The following is a 19,938-nucleotide window of genomic DNA, read 5'->3' on the forward strand; positions in this document are numbered from 1 at the left end:
CATAGATCATGTAATTTTAGAGATCTTATTGGTTAAAATCTTGATAAAAATGATAACAAATTAATGTTTTTTTTGTTTATATGCACAATGCATCAAATTAATAACATATATTCTTGGACAAATTTTTGAAGTTTTAATCTTTTGAAAAAGGTATTAAGTACTTCCGTTTGGGGCTGGTTGTGAATGTGGAGAAATAATTAGAATTTCGACATTGTGATTCATAGTCATGTACTTTAATCGTATGAGCTATAAGCCCCACCCTATTCCTACAGTAATTGCTCCTTCGATTAGCCTTGAGAAAAGAAAATTTCTTTGTTCTAAGTTGGGTTAAGGAGATGTGAAAGCGTGTTTATCTTTACAAGTCTGTAAGAAGTGTGTGTATCGAGGTGTGAAGTAGGAGAAAATGGATGTCACGATTGGGGTTTTGAAAAAAAATAGTCTTTTGATTTTTTCATTTTTTTGTTTCATATTAAAACAGTAATAAAAATGAGAGGTGTTAAGTCTTTTATCATCATGTTGTCAAGCTATTTCTTTGCGAGATCTCCCCTATAATATCATCACCATAATAGAGTTTAACCACTATGTTCGGAATGGATTGATGTGCTTCCTCTACACCTAAGACACCAAAATATTGAATAATGAATGAAGAAAAACATGAGAGAAAAGCATATTGATTAGTGATTGTGAGGCTCCAATTCTTGACTAAAGGGGATGTCAAAGGCATTTGTCTTTCCATCCCTTGGATAGATAGGGAGGAAGGGCAGAACTTTTGAATTTTTAATGTTGTCAAAGAGTTGAACAATGTTTCTTTTTTCATGTTGTGAAATATTTGACAAATATGGCAAATAAGGTGATGTTTGAAAAGTATGGCCTAAAATCACAGAGATTACGCATCTTTTGGCCACCCCTTGAAGTGTTGCCTAAAGTCTAAAAGTATGGCCTTTGATCAAAGGCTACACCTTTTGATAGATTAGGTCACACTTTTTTTAGGGTGGTTGAAGGTGTCACGCCCCAGATTCAAGGGCACAACTGGCTCCTAATGCCAGAACTTAGGCTCGAGCCGACCCTACCGAACCATTTGCTACTAGCGCATGGCAGCCACAAACAGTCAAGAAAAAAGAAAAAAAAATTCGGCTTAAAATTAAGCCCTCGGCCGGCAAGGCCCCTGTTAACTGATCTATAAAAAAAACAGCTACTCCCAGGAAATCATATAAATAAATAGCCAACTAGCACAAAAGTCCTGATTGGGCCGTCGAGGCCACCATGATATCTATACCAAAACTAAAAGCAGGTATATATCAATACAATATATCAAATAGCTCACAAGCTTCAGCAAACCAACAACATAGGCCAACATGGCCATAACGTAGCTATAAACCCCACACACTAGTCTGCAATCCTCTAAGAGTAGTAAAGATTGGTGGGACAGGACCCCAGCCTACCCATGAGAATATATACAACAAAAAGTAACAAACCTCCCTACTCTGGCAGCTCCGGGGAAAAGGGCTGACCAACCGGATATAAGTCAATCCTGCTGCTAAGGAGGTCTACTCGGTCGTCTGTCAGGACCTACATGCATGAATGCAGCGCCCCCAAGGCAATGGGGCGTTAGTACAAAATAATGTATAGAGTATGAAAGGCAATATACTATGATGAGGTATCCTGATATACTAGAATAATTTGATAAATAAATCAAGGATAAGATAATTGTACTGACCTGCTCCTAAAATCTAAACTATCAAAATAATAAAACAACAACCTAACCAAGCCCCCATAAGCTCGGCAGGTACAAACAGCACACAAGACCACCTACTCAGGCCCCCACAAGCCCGGAAGGTGTCAATCAGCCTGTATACCCCTATCGGTAGTCCCCTAGCCCCGTAGGTAGTCACATAGCCCTCTTAGGCATCAACATAGCTTATAAACAATTCATAGCCCTCTGAGGCAACAACATGACCTTGTAGAAAGCACATAGCCTTCTTAGGCGTTAATATATATCCATGTAGGCAACTCATAGCCCTTCTAGGCATCAATATAGCCCCGTAGGCAATTCATAGCCCTTTTAGGCGTCCATATAGCCCTGTAGGCAGAACATAACCCTTCTAGGCATAAATCACATTCCTGCAGCTAACCACAATAGCCCAAAGGTAACAATAACAATCCAACAGCTAAAAGCGAGCAATTTAATTATAAGCAACCTATACAAATAGCCTCTAAGTCGCATCCAACATACGAATGCTACTACTAAATAAGAATCCCGATAAGAGAGGATTATATGCACTCGAGCAGCCAACAATCAACAATAATGGCTATAAGTATAACAACGATAACAACTCAATTACATTGCTCCTAAGCTTTAAGGAAACATGTCATAGGAACAGAATAGCCTTAACATACCTTTTTCGCTAAATTCACGTGGCCTAACGACTTTAACTCATAACTCCCTCAATACTACAACAAGGTAGGACCATAATCAACACACAAAAATAAAAGATACCATGACAATATGATAAAATATGTGTGTTTCCATCGCAAATTGATGTTTGTTACTTATAAAAGCTAAAGTCGATGAAAGAAGGGTCTTACCTCGATCTTAGGTTTGTAATTCACCTCAAAACCTTCAAATATATTCAAACCCTTGTTGTCCCAACACTAAAGTGTGATATGCTACGCAATCGATAAAACAAATTATACCACGATGATGAGCCCAACGCGTAGAACAAATTTTGTCAAGGACTTAAGTCGAGAAAATTTATACTTCACTTGATCCTAGAAATGGGTTTCTCTAATTTCTCTGGTTTTTAGCTTAAAAATTAAGAAAAAGGTCGAAGGAGAAGATATATGTAACATTCCACCGACTTAGGGCCCCATCTCACGTGCATGCTTGCGCAGTCCAACGAAAATGCAAATATCTCTCTATTCTGAAGTCGTATGAACGAACGGTTTGATGCGTTGGAAACTAGACTCATAGACCTTCGATTTCATAGCTTGCGGGGACCATAACTCCTAATAGATTGGGAGAAAACATCCGAGACATTTGACTCAAATTTCAGATAAATCTTTAAAAAGGAATTTACGGTAACTTTCGCCAACTTTTATTTTGCCACTTACCTAACTTCAAAACTTGAGATACAACACTTGAACACTTAAAATATCACATAACACATCATTTTTAATTTATTACTCACCCTCCTTGTCTTTCCACGAAGATACGAGTTAATTTAGACGTTTTGAAAAGTCGGGGTGTTACAGAATGGCTAAAATACTTTAGTGTGGCTCAATTGGTTAGACACTAAGGGGTCATTTGGTACAAAGATCAATAGTGCAGGAATTGGTAATGCTTGGATTAGTAATGCATGGATTATTTTTATCAAGTGTTTGGTTCGTTGTTTACTACCTAATTTTGTATGGGGTTTAAAACTCTACAAAAAAATCTTCTTTCCAATTATACCATTGAGTTATTATGAGATTTTCTATTTTATGTAATTGGGTCGAGGTAGATAATTGACAAACAATATTAATTTTTTTTATCCCTTTAACTAGCTAGGAGAAGGAAAATTTTATCACCAAAGTTCGCTATTTTCTCACTTAAATTATTTGAGGGTAAATAATTGTCATCTTAATAAATTGAAGTTAATATCTCAAAAGGTCACACGACTATAAGAATTTATAGAAAAAATTTATTGAACATTGTTTTACATCAATAAAATCATTCAATTTAGGACTTTTATCATACAAAATCGCTCTTTATCATAAAATTAAAGAATAGCAAAATAAATTAAACTATTTTTATACTCAAGATGTTTTTAAATAGCAAAAATAGCTCTTAAATTCATACATCAACATTAGCATAGTAGTCCGATTATAAGATTTTATATTAATAATAATTAGATTAAATAACTCATATTTTAGCAATAACTCTATTTAAATAATAAAGTTTGTAAGCTAATCGATTTAAATAAATTTATTAGTACAAATATAAAACATAAAACCAAGAAAATAAATAAAATGAAAGGATTTGAGGGAGTATTTTTATCTTTACATATATTAATCCCATGGTATTAGATCTCATGTATTGCTAATACCACCAAATGAAAGGTATTAGTTATACACCCTATAATACCATGGAGGGTGTATAACTAATAACTAATCCATGGATTAGTTATACATAGACCCAAAATTTCTACCAAACATAATACTACATAATATCACACATAATACAAGGACTATTTCTCCTAATACTCCCTACCAAACGACCCCTAATTATCTAAAGTTTCACTTGATTGGTAAATTCCAATACATAACTCACTACCTTATCGTCCTCTCAATCAAATGAGGATATGTGTTGTATACATTTGAGATGTTGTCTTCAAAATCTAAGGTACTCTCCATGCCAAGTAGGCTAATCAAGAAACAAATGTGTGTCTTATCTTCCCCTCGATTCGACGCGTAAATCACAACTATACAAGAGTTCTATAAAAATCTTATTTACTACCAATTCCCAAGTGTTGACCTTTGGCTGAATCTCTTTCACTAAGCTAAGTCTCTCATTTCACTTAAATTACCTTACGTAAATCAATATAGAATGATTTTAACGATTCCATTAAAAATAATATGTATAAAAAATGTATTTAAACTATCTCCTTTTTTTGAATTTCATATCTAAATTATTGGGAGTATGAGTTTCATACCTAAACTATCACTTATTAATTTAAAAAACACACATCAGTGGTGTGTGTAATACAATCTCTCTTTTATTTGGAAAAACCTTGACACATGACATTCCACAAGGATAAAATATTCCTCTTTGACAAAAATTAAATAATAAACTATTAGTATTAAAAAAATTAAAGATTAAAGTATTTCTATCTCCAAAAGAAAATTTTAAAAATAAAATTTTAGTTATTTTTCTTCCCCCCCTCCACCACCCCCCGCCCCCCCCCCCCCAAAAAAAAAAAAAAAAAACTCACTCATTTCCAAAAAAAAATTGATATTATTTTCTACCCCACCCATCTCACCCTGTGCTCCTAATTTATTTTATTTTATTTTTTTACATTTTTATCGTTTTGTGTTAGATATGTATATATATCTTAGGAAAAAAAATTTCTACTTGTGTACTAAATATTACATAAATAAAAAATTTATTTTAAAAAAAGTTTTGTGGCAAGTTAAAAATACTTTCTTAAAAAGGTATGTATATATCTAACACAAAATGAGAAAAAAAAAATAAAAGAGGTGGGTTTGGTGGAGTGGGAAGAATTTTTTTTTAAAAATAATAATATCTAAATTATTAATTATTATTTGAAGGGGGGTGGGGGTAGATGAAGTAAAAAATGTTAAATACTTTTATAAAAGAAATTTGAACAAAGAAAAACTAAAAAATTGGGGGGGGGGGGGGTGAGAGGAAGTGATGCAGTGGGTAAGAAAAATATATACATTTTTTACTTTTATAAAAAATATTTTTTTAGGATAAAATTTTAACTAATACTAATAATTTATTTAATTTTTGTCAAGTTGAAATGTTTTGTCCATGTAGAATGTGATGTCACAATTTTTTGTTTAATAGTAAAAGATAGAGTGTAGTCGACACACCATAAAGAGAGTATAATAAAAGAGAAAATGTACTTATCAAACTAATAAGTGATAATTTAGGTATAAAACTTTCACTCTTAATAGATTAGATATAAAACTAAAAAAACGATATTTTAAGTTATTTTTGACACTTTTCTCTTATGTTATCACTTTGTCAACAAATTATAAGAAACCAATGACTACTCAACCAAATAAAGTTCATGTCCCCTGTGTTTTGCTAAACTGACAAGGTTAACTCGGTTTTTTTGCGCTAGTTTTTAATTTTTGTCTCTTAAATTTATAATTTATTCTCCATTTGAAAAGTGTTTTAGAAAAACAGTGGTCAAAAATGTTTGTGACACCGAAAAGGATAAAAGTAAAAATCGTAAGATAAAATAAATTTACAAGGCACAAATTATGTCTTACAAAGCAAAATTTGTAAGGCACAAATTATACACTATAAGTCAAATTTTGATTTTTACGAAATTTTATCGATATAATATAAGTTTACTTTCAAAATTCACAAAATTATACTTGAAAAGGAATAATTTATGATTTTATTCAAACAAAACTTTTATCCGACAAGATAAATGTATTATTAAAGATATTTCAGTTCACAAATTTTTATTAAATAAATAATAGTAAGAAAATTATAAAGACCATCAAAAAGAAAGGCATCCCGCAAATACTTTTGAATATTTTTTATATATTATATATAGATTTGGTCGAGGAGTTCACTTTTTTTTTTTTTTTTAGTTTAGGTTGAAGAGAAAATAAATATTTTTTTTCCTAGAGATACCCACAATGTTACGGTCCAAATTGTTCACCTCATTAACTATATATCCCCACAACGGTCCACACAAAAAGTTTTTTTTTTTTTTTTCCGTTCTAGGAGATCATATTAGTACTTCAATTAAATTTGGATCACTTATTATAAGGCTAATTCGGAGGTGATGCTCTCAACGAAATTTTCTTCACATTCAGGGCTGAAACTTGAAATTTCTTGTTAAAGATGAAACAGTTTCATCGCCGATACACCACAAGTTCAAAATCCATGTTGATAAAGTATTTATTTTTATTTCAATCGGTCCATGAATTAATAATATCCTAATAAATAAAGTTTATAAGTTAAATTAAAGTTCATTAAGAACCTTTTTTAATATCGCATCCTTCATATTTTAGTGATTATTATATTATATAGTATGAACATTCTTACCAGTCACCACTAGCATTTGTCCTATTAAACCTTGTAAATGATTGTACGTACCTAATATTATTAAAATTACATTTACGTATTAATGTTTTTTAGTTAACGATGAATGAGTCAATGAGCAAAATACAAAAGCAGTGTTTATCTTATTACATATCAATTGAAGTAGGGAAAAGGTCATGATATATCTCTCAACTTTGTCATTTAGAGCTGATATATCTCTCATTATGAAATTGACTCATATATACCCTTACCGTTATACAAATGACTCACATATACCCCTCGTTATTAAAATTATTTTTCTCACTTTCGTGAGCCATTTGTATATGTGAGTCATTTGTATAAAATGGTATATGTGAGCCGTTTGTATAACGGTAAGGGTATATACGAGTCACTTTCATAACGAGGAGCATATTTGCTCCAAATGACAAAGTTAAGGGGTATATCATACCCTTTTCCCATTAAAGTATTGAGTATTTTCTCTATATATTATTTTTCTCAATACTCTTAATTTGAAAAGTACATTCAAACTATCAATATCAGAATGATTATTATATACTCATATTTTAATTAATATGACTAATATTGTGAACTTTCATGGTCAAAACAGTGTTTTTTTTAGGTTCTTATCATCCAATAATCTGAATCTATTATCATTGAATAAAATATAAAAAACGCTTCAAACTGCTGCAATCTATTTGGAAGTCAAAAAAAAGGTCGCTCTAATATAATTACATATACATAATAATTAAAAAGATATATTTATCTGCTATAATATAATTATGATAAAATTACAAACTTAATATTTGATCGGATATATTTAATTACACAATTAATATATATATGTTTGACTCAAATTTATGCAACTTGCATGGTATGTTCAATTCTAGAAGGAGAAAGAAAAATAAGAAAAAGCTAGCTACACCTAGCACATGAATAGTTTTTTTGACAAAATCATATAAATGCAAAAATGTCAAAGTCAACTAATATGAATAAAAGTTTGGTCCATTATTATTAAAATTTTGAACAATTCAACAATAGTGGTTCATGTATAGTAATTCTCAATTTCCCATACATCTATAAATACCCCCCCTCCCCATCCTTCCCTCCACACAACTCAACAAAATGAACTTCTCTTCATCAAAAACATATTTCTTTCTCGTTTTCACATTAGCTATAGCATCATCAAGACTAATCTTGGCACAAAATTGTGGTTGTTCATCGGATTTGTGTTGCAGTAGATGGGGTTATTGTGGAACGGGGAATGATTATTGTGGTGAAGGGTGTCAAGGAGGACCTTGTTTTAGTACTACTCCAAGCAATAATAATAATGGAGTTTCGGTTTCTGATGTTGTAACTGATGCATTCTTTAATGGAATTGCTGATCAAGCTGCTTCTAGTTGTGAAGGAAAAGGGTTTTATACAAGAGAGAGATTTTTCGAAGCTCTTCAATCTTATAGTAATTTTGGAACTGTTGGTTCTAGTGATGATTCTAAGCGTGAGATTGCTGCTTTCTTCGCTCATGTTACACATGAAACTGGACGTAAGTTTCCTTGCACTTATTTTTAATTAAAACAGATGCTTTAGTGGTCTTATAAATTTAATTTACGTATCATTACACTAAAAAAAACTATAAAAAGGATTGGGTTTTTAGCGTCAAAAATCGGAAAAATGCAAATCGACCTTGGTGTTTTGCATTAGATCAGTTTTTTCAAAAATAAGATATAGTGTTGAAGATATAGAAATGTATCCTACACACAAAAAATGATTATTTTTTTTAAAATTTTTTTTACCGGACTAGGAGATACCACTTTTTTTATTTCTTTGCGAACTCGAATTCACGTTAGGAGTGCTTAATTACCATCCAAATCATCTAACTCTTGTAAAAAAGATAGAGGTTCAAAACAATTGGTGCATTTTATGATTACGTAAATTAAAAAACCAACCTCATGAAGGCCGTATCAACCTCCAGAAATCGGTTAGATCTTGGACATAACTCACACCCTCAAAAGTTAACTCTAAAGGGAGGAGAATTGTCCAAACCTTATAAGCATAGTAGCAGATCACCAATCTTATTAATCACCAATATGAGACTTTTTTCATCGATCTTTTTACCGACGAGAACTTTACCAACCTTTTAATAATAGATCGATCATATACGTATGTACTACAACTAATTAATTTCTTGTAGTTTCTTCGACACTTTTTTTAAGTAGTGATCATATACGTACATACTACTACAACTAATTAACTAATTCCTTGTTTCTTTTGACTTTACACAACAGACATGTGCTACATAAATGAGATAAATGGTCCATCAGGAGACTATTGTGATGAGACCAACACAGAGTACCCTTGTGTATCAGGTAAAAACTACTTTGGTAGAGGACCAATTCAACTATCATGGAACTTTAATTATGGTCCAGCAGGACAATCAATTGGATTTGACGGATTAAATGACCCAGACATAGTAGGAAGAGATGGTGTTATTTCATTCAAAACAGCTTTATGGTATTGGATGAATAATTGTCATTCTTTAATTACTTCTGGACAAGGATTTGGTCCAACAATTAGAGCTATTAATGGACAACTTGAATGTGATGGTGGTAATCCACAAACTGTTGCTAGAAGGGTTGAGTATTATACTCAATATTGTCAACAACTTGGTGTTGATACTGGGGATAATCTTACTTGTTAGTTAATTAACAACTTGGAATTTAAATCATATAGATTTTATGAAAATTGAATAAGAGTTTATTGTTATACTTGATTTTTGTTTAAAATAAATATACATAGTATATATTGTACTCCTTTTATTTGTACTTTGAAGAATATTCTTTGATGTATTTTCACACTGTATTGATTATATATGAGAAGAATTACAATTTATAGTATTTTTATATGCAGTTTTTAAATTTAAAGTTTGGTTTTAAAATACTTTATTTAATCTAATCAAATTTAATTTAATGGACTCTCTAGAAGCAAAACGTGACAATTATTTTGAAAGGAAGAGAATATATATAAAATGCAAGACATGGAATTCTAAGATGTATGATAAGTAAAGTTCTGAGTTTGAAAAAAAAATAAATCCTAATTAACTTTAATTTCATAACTTATAGATAAAGCACTAAATATTACATTTTCACCCGATAAAAGTGGAGTAATATTTTTGGTAAAATCAATTTATTTTTGTAAGAGATATTTTTATTGTTCGATATTTTGTATTTTAAGATACATGTTTTAGATATATATAGATAGATTAGTTTATTCGCACGGATGATATTACTTTATTGATGATAAAATAGTTGAGGAAATTTTTGTTAAATATAGTTTTCTAACGTACCTAAATTTTGATGTAGATCTTAACTAAAAGATTTATAAGTGGAATGTTTTAGTATTTATTTATCTTTGTCGTCAGCTAGATTAGGTAACCTCTTGTTGGATTTTATCTAATCCCATTTTTATTTTGTCTTTAGTACTCTAGTTAGATATATAATTATGCAAAGATTAATCATATTGTAAAGATTACTATATGTCGCATGGATTAATTGAGATTATTTTTTGTTTGGTTTGATTTATTACATATATTTGCTCCTTTTTTTAAATAAAAAAAAACAAAAATATTATAGTTAGCCATTTTAAACATTTTAAACCATGAATTATTTAAGGTCACATTACTATATCACATTTTATAGGTGAAATTTCAAAACTTTGTGCTATAGGTCACTTTGGGTTATAACTGACCTCAATGGGCTGGGCTGGGCTTGCAAGACGTTCTGGGCTTGATATGCTGTAGTCTCAGCCCAGTAGTTCCCTTTTCACTTTTAAATTTTGGATCCGCTTTTACTTGTGGGTGTCAATTGAGGATTATATATGTTGGGTGGTAGTAATTGTTATGGATAGTAGCTAGTGGTAATAGTGTTTGACATTAGTGATTAATAGTAATTGTTGATCATGATAGTTGGTGGTAGGCAGGAATAGTTATGGTGGACATTAATGATAGCTAATGATAATGGTGAATGATCACAACAATTGGCGATACATATCGATGGATAATGATGGTATTTAATAGTTAGTAGTAATTGATGATGATTGCTAATGATAGCTAATTATGATGATTTACAACAATGGTGATTGTAAGTGACGATAAAAGTGACAGTTAACAATAAAATTAGTAAATGAAATAATGATAAATTATATATATTAAATATAAATATTTTAATAATCATTCAAATAAACTAGCTAATGTGACTTTGATTGGTCCTATGGAGTGTAGAGTCCGTATGATAGAGGCAAGATTATACATGAGTAACAAGTGGACGGCTAATAGGAAGCCACGATACCCCATTTGATACTTTCGTACAAATAACTCATTATTTAATTAATTACTAATATTATAACAAGGTGACCAATTAATTTAATCACAACTTTATCAGTTGGCACCGTCCTCTTAACTTTTTTCTCTATTTTATTTGAGTGCTTAGGAGGAGTTTCACTTCATTGTTCTAGATTGTTCCATTGACATTTTGATTATTTTATTAGTGCTTCTTAAACCCCCCACTCTCCCCTCTTTGAATTTTGTTCTAGTTAAAATAAAAATAATTAGGCGTTGGGAAGCGGTAATTAAATCGGACGCACAATTTTAAGTTATTGAGAACATCACAATTTTAAATAGGAAGGTTTGGAGGACGTGTGTTAGGATAGAACATTAATAGCTAAAGAGTGGAGTATTGCCTTACTTTTTGAGGATTTAGGCTTGTTGGTATTTGTCGTTGTTCTAACTGGATTGTATATTGTAGGTTTGCTTGTGATGTCTATCATCTTCTATTGTTTATAGTGTTTCGATTATCATACTATTATGTGTTGTGGTTCCTTTCTCGTAAGATTTACGTTGTTCCTCTTGTTAGTTGTTATGTTTTCTTATTCTTTGTACTTGAATTTAATTTGTTATACTTGCGTTGAGGATCTTTCAAAGACAACATATCTATCTCCACAAGGTAGTGATAAGGTACGTCTGCGTACACTATAACTCTCTTCATACTTCACTCGTATGATTTCACTGATATGTTGTTGTCGTCAAAAACACACCTAAATTGTACCCTTTTTTGAGTTTCATACCTAAACTATTGAAAGTGTGAGTTTCATACCTAAACTATCACTTTTTAGTTTGAGAAACACACCTCTCTCTTTTATACCGCTCTCATCATGATGTGTGTAATACACTATCTCTTTTATTTTAAAAAATTATCACATCACCTCCACATGGACAAAACATTCAACCTTGACAAAAATTAAATAAATTATTATTATTAGTTAAAACTAAATATTAAATAATTATTATTCCAAAAAAACAATATTTTTTTGTAAAATAAAATGTAAAATATTTTTCTTACTCCACTCCATCACTTCCTCTCACCGTAGCCCCACCCTCATTTTTTTAGTTTAAATTTCTTTTATAAAAGTATCTAATTTTTCTTTCACTTCATCCCTCCTCAAATACTAATTTAGATATTATTTTATTTTTACCGCAAGACTTTTTTTAATTTTTTATTTATTTATGTTATATTTGTACACTAGTAGAAAAAAAATTCTAAAAATATATGTACGTACATATCTAACACAAAATGAGAAAAATATAAATAAAAATAAAAATTAGGAACGGAGGGTTAAATAGGATGGGGTAGAATTTTTATTTTTTAAAAAATAAAATAATATTATTTATTTTTTTTTGTGGGGGGGGAGGATGAGTGCATGGTGTTTTTTTTGGGAGGGGGAGGCTGACGTATGAATTTTTTAAAAAGGTTTTATAAAAGATTTTTTTTTAAAAAAAAGGATGGGGGATTGTCGTGGGGGGGGGGTACATGGAGGAGGTGGTGGAGTGGGGTAAAAAAATAATTTAATTTTTTTTTCTTTTTATGGATTGTAACACTGCAATCTTTAATTTTTAATTAATATTGATAGTTTATTATTTAATTTTTGTCAAGGTGGATATTTTATCCATGTGAAATGTCATGTGTCAAGGTTTTTTCAAATAAAAGAGACAATGCATTACACACACCACTGAGGTGTGTTTCTCAAACTAAAAAGTGATAGTTTAGGTATGAAACTCGCACTCTCAATAATTTAGATATGAAACTCAAAAAAATGAGATAGTTTAAATGTGTTTTGGACATTTATCTCAAAAAAAAAAAAAAACATTACACTCGATTAAAATAGGACACAAATTGAAATTGAGACTACTACCTGTCCCAAAAAAGAATGACAAACCATAAAGTATGATAGCTAGCATATTTAAAATTAATACCTTGTTTTAACATTTTTCCAAACAAAATAAAATAAAATTTACATGTTACAAATCATGATTGTTTGGAATAATTATGTAGTTCTAGATTGTTCTATGGCAGATTCTTTAAGAATCTAATCCAAATTATGGAATTTAAGCTAAGTTGGAATTTGCCAAACGAACCCCTAGTTGGAATTTGATTTACTGCTTCATGAAATAATTTTTTAAAAATAAGTAATTTTACTATGTAATCTGGTTAACCTAAGTGACCTTTTTACGATAAAAAAATACTTATATTCATTAATTCATGATATACATAATGCATATTATACATTTGTTGAATATCCTTTTTTTTTTTGAATGAGCGTTAATTTATGTCAATAATTACCCTCAATGTATTTCCTATATTTTCTCGTTTTAATTTTAAAAACACAATCATAGAAATGCACATACAAAAATATTTAAGCTAAATAAGATGAAAATTTTATTTTTAAAAATGAATAATTAAAGCTTGCAAAGAAAATACAAAAATATTTAAGCTAAATAAGATGAAAATTTTATATTTAAAAATGAATAACTAAAACTTGTAAAGAAAATGTAAAAAAAAAGAAAAACACTAATTAGGGTGGAGGGATTTATTTGTAACACAAACAACTTATTCTTAAAAATTATCCAATGAATATAAGTTTAAATATGACAAATTAAACAAGCAATAAAAATTAATTCCAACTTAATTAATTCTAGCCTAATTTATCCGAACATAATTTGTATCTAAACTGAACGATCCTTGACGCATATAAAAAAATATTTAACCCAAAAAATGAAGAAGAAAAATTCATTTCAACAATTAGTTGGTTGACCAATGAAAAGTCGAAACGTTAATATGTATGCATGACATGAATGTTGCCATGATGATGTCCATTGAAACGGTGGGTCCCATGTGAAAGATATATAGAAGAATATAGTATATCTTACAAGGAGATTTAAATCTCACAGGGAATTGCGCCACGTGTACAATTAAATCAAATTTGACAATTTAAATGAAAATAAAATCAAATGGTTGTTAGCCATTGGATATAATATGAGGCCCTTGTTCAAAATATCTTCTACTCCACAAGATATTTATGTCCCCTGCCCCTCAAAACTTTGCTGCCCATTTTCTTTGTTGTCACCCACTGAATCACTATACACGCATAGGCGATTTCGATTGACTTAAAAGTTGGTAAAATTTATTTTCAAGTTATTTTGTGACTTGTGAAAGTATTTAACAAAATAAAAAATGACTTAAAATAAGTTAGAAAATGTTTGACAAGAACAAAAATGACTTAAAATAAGTTAAAAACCAAAAATATATCTCTTCCTATTTTTTTTGACTTAAAAGTTATTTCAATTTAATTTTTTATTTTTAAGAAAAAAACTATTCTTTTTAAACCAGTCCAAACGTGCTATTAGTTTACACCTTCCTCTACTTCAAATAACTTGACACTCGGGTAGATATTTCCCCTGCCCGTTTCTTCATCCCTTGCATTATTTTTTTTATATACCTTTTGATTTGAGGTGTTAGTTGCACTCAAATTATAATATTATACCTTTTGATTTGAGGTGTTAGTTGACCTATACTTCATACCTCAATCATGATTAAAACATTATTACCCCATAAATAAATAAAATTAAAATAAATAAGATAAAAGAAAACAATTTTTTCTTTTGGTTTTAAGTGGCTAATTGTTTGGCCAAAATTCTTGGAAGCAAACATGTTCATTTTTTTTCTTCAAAAAGTGTTTATTTCAGAAAATTGATATATTTGGTTAAAATTTTAAGAATAAAATATTACTTTTGAGTAGTAGCAACTTTGCCGAAAGCAATATTATATTAAAACTTTAGGCAAACATAAATTGTTATTCTAATATTAACAAAAGTATTGTTTAAATTGATCAGCCAAACCCCAACTATTACTTTACAAAAATACTTTTTTTTTCAAAAAATAGTTATAATATTTCACTCTTTTTTTCCAATAATAAGTATATAATGGCTGAACTTTTGAAGTTGAATTATTAGAATCATTTTTTTAGTAACAGATAAATAAATAAATGTTTCATAGATATTTCTTTAAACGAGTAGAGGGACTAAATATTGTAAGAAACATTTACTCCTACTGATTGAAAAAAAAATTAATTAATCACAATCAACCTTAGTCATTTAAATTTTTGCCATTAAACCCTATTTTCTGGGTGTATGAAACAGATATTTGCAATAAAAATATTCTTTTTTTTCCTCCTTAAAATAAACGCAAGTGTAACTTGAAACAAACCAACAAAAAAGAACTAGTAGTAAAAAGCATGATAATGACTAGCATTATAGGGGTGTTTAGTGAAATTAATTAATCATATTTATTAAATTGTCTGTCAAAGCAAACAGGGTGAACAGTTGTCCCATTGGCAATGTCTCCCCTTGTTTATTTAAATTATTATTGTAACCTCTATTATTAGTACTAAACTAAAACATGCTTAGGGCCCTTAATCACTTTCTTTATTAAGCATAGGTTGACAGCTTCAAGAGTTCCAAATAATATACAGGACTTTTTTTTTTTTTTAATTCAATCACCAACCCATTTGGATTTTTTTATTTCAGCATGTGGAGACCAATTTTCAGTAATTAAACGGCAATGAATTTTTGTCCCTTGTTTAGTTGTTTATGAACTAGGACTTAGGGAAGGAAATAAATTGGGAAATGAGACCAAAAAAATGTATTTCTTTATTGGATGTCATGTGGTAGAAAACTGCCTAAAAAAGTGAAATGTAAGTTCTATAGAAATTATTATTGGTGAATATATCATAAATTATAATTGAAATTAAAATAAATAATAATTCTAGAAAATTAAGTTGAGGTATGAATAATTTGCTCTTTTAAAGAAAATTCAAATTTAATTTGATATAATCTAATATATTTTACACAAATTTCATAGTGTTAAGAGCTAATTACATTTTATTCCTACTCTTTTTCAAATTACAAAAAATCTCTTAAATTAAGGATTTCAAATATATCACTGAACGTCCCAATACACCGTATCCCGATTTCGGATACATCACTCAACGTCCTGATACATCACGTTTCGATTTCGGACACATCACTCAATGTCCGATACATCGTGTCCCGATACATTACATTTGTTGATACAAGACACACATGTCACAATACATAGATCGCTCAATGTCCCGATACATTACCTTTGTTGATACAAGACATATATGTCCTGATACATCACGTAAGAGTGATGTACCCAAGAATAGTATAGTAGAAATTTTTGTAATTTTTTCAAATAGTAGGGAATTTTAGAAAATGTGGTAAAATGAGTTATGTATTTAGATAATTTTTTCTATAATCTATATCGGTTCAACTATATAATTTTTGGCTTGTCCCCTCTAGGATACAATAGCCAACAACATTGTATAGCGCCAACAACTCTGAATTTGTTAAAGAGTCCAAAATTTCATCATTAGAACATCATCCTTCAATATAAAATTTATCTCTTTTGAGTAGTGAATTTTTTTGAAAAATTAGACCTTTTTTTTTGTTTCAATCCTCTTTTTCACTACACTAACCTCAAAATATAAACACAATATAATAAATACTTCTCATTCACTTATTGTCTTTTTTTTCTCTCTATTACAACACACGAAACAAAACATCCTTTAAATAGGTGTGTGATTTCTTCCACAAACAAATGTCAAGAATGTGAATAGTCATTTAAGAATTAGTAGTGCAATTAGTAAAAGATAATGATGAGAACATATCATTGTGTTACATGAGTTACAAATGACACCAATGTTTCTTATTTTATGACTACTGGTTATTATGCACTTTATATTTTAATATATAATATTGATGTAACACCCCGAGTCTACATCCTGGATGTGGCCGGTACTCGAGAATCATTTCTGGCCTCAAGCGAACCCTTGGCCTGGCTCAACTCTCAGCGGAAGACTTATTCAACAACATAAGAACTTAAAAGTATAACTTTACACAAATGTCTCAAATAAATACTCAGAATATTTTAGAAATAAAACATTCAACTGACCAAAAAGGCAACTCAAGTCTCTAAGCATTAAACATTGGAAATGAAAAAGACTCATGAACTACTACTGTCTATCTATCTATGAAACATCTAAGACTATGAGGGATGTTGGGACGACCCCCGATCATCCTAACAAAACTGAAATAATATGATAGAAATAAATGAGGGATCCTCCAGAAGCAAGGAGGCTCACCAAAGCTAACTCGAGCTACTATGGTATCAACGAAGCACTTGTTGATGACCTTGATCTCCTGTATCTGCATCATAAAAGATGAAGGCCAAATGACGTCAGTACATGGAATGTACGAGCATGTAAAGGAAAATCTAAAACATGACATAAGCTTGAACTGGAACTAAAGAAACAACTTACCTCGTCTCAACTCAACTCAACCTCGACTTAATTCAATATAAAAGCAGTGACAATAGTGCGATATAAAGAAAAGCTTTTAAAGCAGTAAATAACAACTCAATGTATTTAAGAATACAAGATAACTCATCTTGTATGTAAAAATACAAAATAACTCTGTTTGGGAGTTTCTCTAACTGACAACCATCACTATGAGTTATGTGATGATACAACGTCTCGTCCACGCTGCCAGAACTGTCTTATACCTTGCCGGGGTATAGAACTCCTCAACTAAGTGGATCCACTAAGCTATGTTTAAAAAGCAATAAGGAATCATCTAAAAAGTATAACTATTTCTACCCACGTTGGTTACATGGTTTATTAGGACTTTGAGTTATCTAAACTCGTCCCCATATCGGTGCTCAATACTATTCCCAAAATATAACTTAGCTCATATGTTTAAAGACATTTCCTCATCCTCAACTTTGAGATTATTATTCAAAATATTGCTCTTAAAAGATATAGTACTCAAAACTCCTCATAACTCATTTAGAAATCAAAGTTTCCTCCTTATTTTAAATGTAAAAACATTTACTCTTGGGAATACTTAGTTCCCATATATTCATTTTGAAAAATGAAACTCAACTTTACTTAACCTCATACTCAAGAACTCAAGTCTTAAACGAAGTTTTAAAAGATTGTAAAAAACTTCTCAAAATGACTCGAAAGAAATCTTAAGACTTAACTCTTAACTATACCTTGAATTTGAATTATGAATTAAATGTTATGATTCATGTTATGAATGATCTCTATATGTTTAGATGTAGTTAGAATCAATAGGGAGTAAAGATACACTTTAAAAGGACTTAGACGTTGTAAACGATGGAAAAAAGGTGGGGGCAGACGACCCTGCGCCAGCCCCTGAACTTCAGAGACTCTATTCTGGCGCACTGCTGGAGCATCTGGGGCGCGCCGCCCCAGCACCCCCAAAACATTTTGACGAATTTTCTTTCTCGATTTCTGACCCTAATTCGTTTAGAATCATTTTCTTTCCTCAAATTTTCCTTAGATTCAATTACTCAATACAAGTACACGAGAATCTACTAAAAAACAACTCTCAAACTCAATACAGTGATCTCCAGAACTCATCAAACCCATCCTAATTCAAGAACGAAAGCAACACTTCAAAAACACTTATCAAGAACTTAAATATACTAAATCTTGTGGATGAAATTCGAATATGTAAATTATGATTGGCGTGTGGGTGAATGAACCCAACACTATGAGAACTTAGATACCTCGATTCGCAAGAAACCTAGATCGTTCTTCCTTTTCTTCTTTTCTCTTCTTGAACTCTCTTCTAAAACCCTAAGCGTAATTTAGGATTGTAAAACTGACCCAAATCAGTTTAGACCCCTAAAATATCACTAAACACGTTTAAAGTTGATGGGGTAAAGAAAAAACCAAAATACCCCTCACTAATTCGGGTAACTTTCCTTAACTGAACATACTAACTTCAAACGGGCATATCTCCCTCATTCGAACTCGAAACTTAGAAAACTCAGTGGAGTTGGAAAGGGAATGAAATCTTATAGTCCACCTAACTCATTCTGTACTGAAAGTTATGGTCGTTTGAAGTTGACCCAAAACTCACAACTTAAGCATAACTTGTAAAATTCTCAATTTAGCTATTTCTAATTTAGCGCTTTCTAAATTTAGCTCTTCTAAAGCGGGATGTTACAATTGAAATGCACAATAACATCAACAATTTCTTACTCATTTTAATATTAAAATAAGAGAATACTTTACCAATTTAGTTGAAGGGAGACTATTATATATAATAAATGTGTACTATGCATTGAACTCACTTTATAAAACAGTCACCTTTACTCAAAATAAATAATGGTATTAGACTTGAAATATGTATGCTCAAGAAAAATGAAGTTTCACTTTATACTCAAGGTATTGTCATAAGCTTTTATAGCTTCACACATCACATTATTATGCTAGAAAGTGTTTAATCGAAACATGTTATAATTCATGTCTAGATAAAATTTTACAAAAAGTTTAAGAGCTTTTCAATGTATTCCGTCTTATAATAATTACTATTTTTCTAATAATATTTCACCATAATAATTATTTTCTATATACATTAGATTTTATATTTTCTAGAACATGATTTTGAGATAATAGTCATTAGATAAGTCTGTCTAGTTATAATATTTTTAGTAATGCTATTAGTAATAATAAATAAGAGTAAATATTTTTAGTAATGCTATTAGTAATAAAAAATAAGAGTTTTTTTAATCAGTATTGAAGATGAGTTCTTTTTATCATTTGAGCTGAATTATAAATTAGAAAGCGGATATTTGAGTAAAAATCTAGATGGTATGAAAAAAATATGGTATTTTTGATTGAATATTTTATATCTTTCTATATTTATCAACACACGT

At 30.2% G+C, this 19,938-nt stretch overlaps 1 protein-coding gene across 1 annotated transcript; it reads left to right on the top strand.

Moving 5' to 3' along the window:
- The first annotated feature begins 7,897 nt into the window (after positions 1 to 7,897).
- On the top strand, positions 7,898 to 9,675 carry LOC102583127 (endochitinase EP3). Its single transcript, XM_006358976.1, has 2 exons — positions 7,898 to 8,324; positions 9,067 to 9,675. The coding sequence occupies exons 1-2, from the start codon at positions 7,907 to 7,909 to the stop codon at positions 9,477 to 9,479; spliced, it is 831 nt and encodes a 276-aa protein (XP_006359038.1). The 5' UTR covers positions 7,898 to 7,906; the 3' UTR covers positions 9,480 to 9,675.
- Positions 9,676 to 19,938: the final 10,263 nt, after the last annotated feature.

This window comes from Solanum tuberosum, unplaced genomic scaffold (assembly GCF_000226075.1).
Source record: "Solanum tuberosum cultivar DM 1-3 516 R44 unplaced genomic scaffold, SolTub_3.0 scf00285, whole genome shotgun sequence".
Lineage (NCBI taxonomy): Eukaryota > Viridiplantae > Streptophyta > Magnoliopsida > Solanales > Solanaceae > Solanum > Solanum tuberosum.

Bases quoted from the DNA above. Each gene is read 5' to 3' on its own strand.
- LOC102583127 (XM_006358976.1), top strand. From the start codon at position 7,907: ATGAACTTCTCTTCATCAAAAACATATTTCTTTCTCGTTTTCACATTA. The intron at 8,325-9,066 runs GTAAGTTTCCTT...TTTACACAACAG, and splicing joins TGTTACACATGAAACTGGAC to ACATGTGCTACATAAATGAG.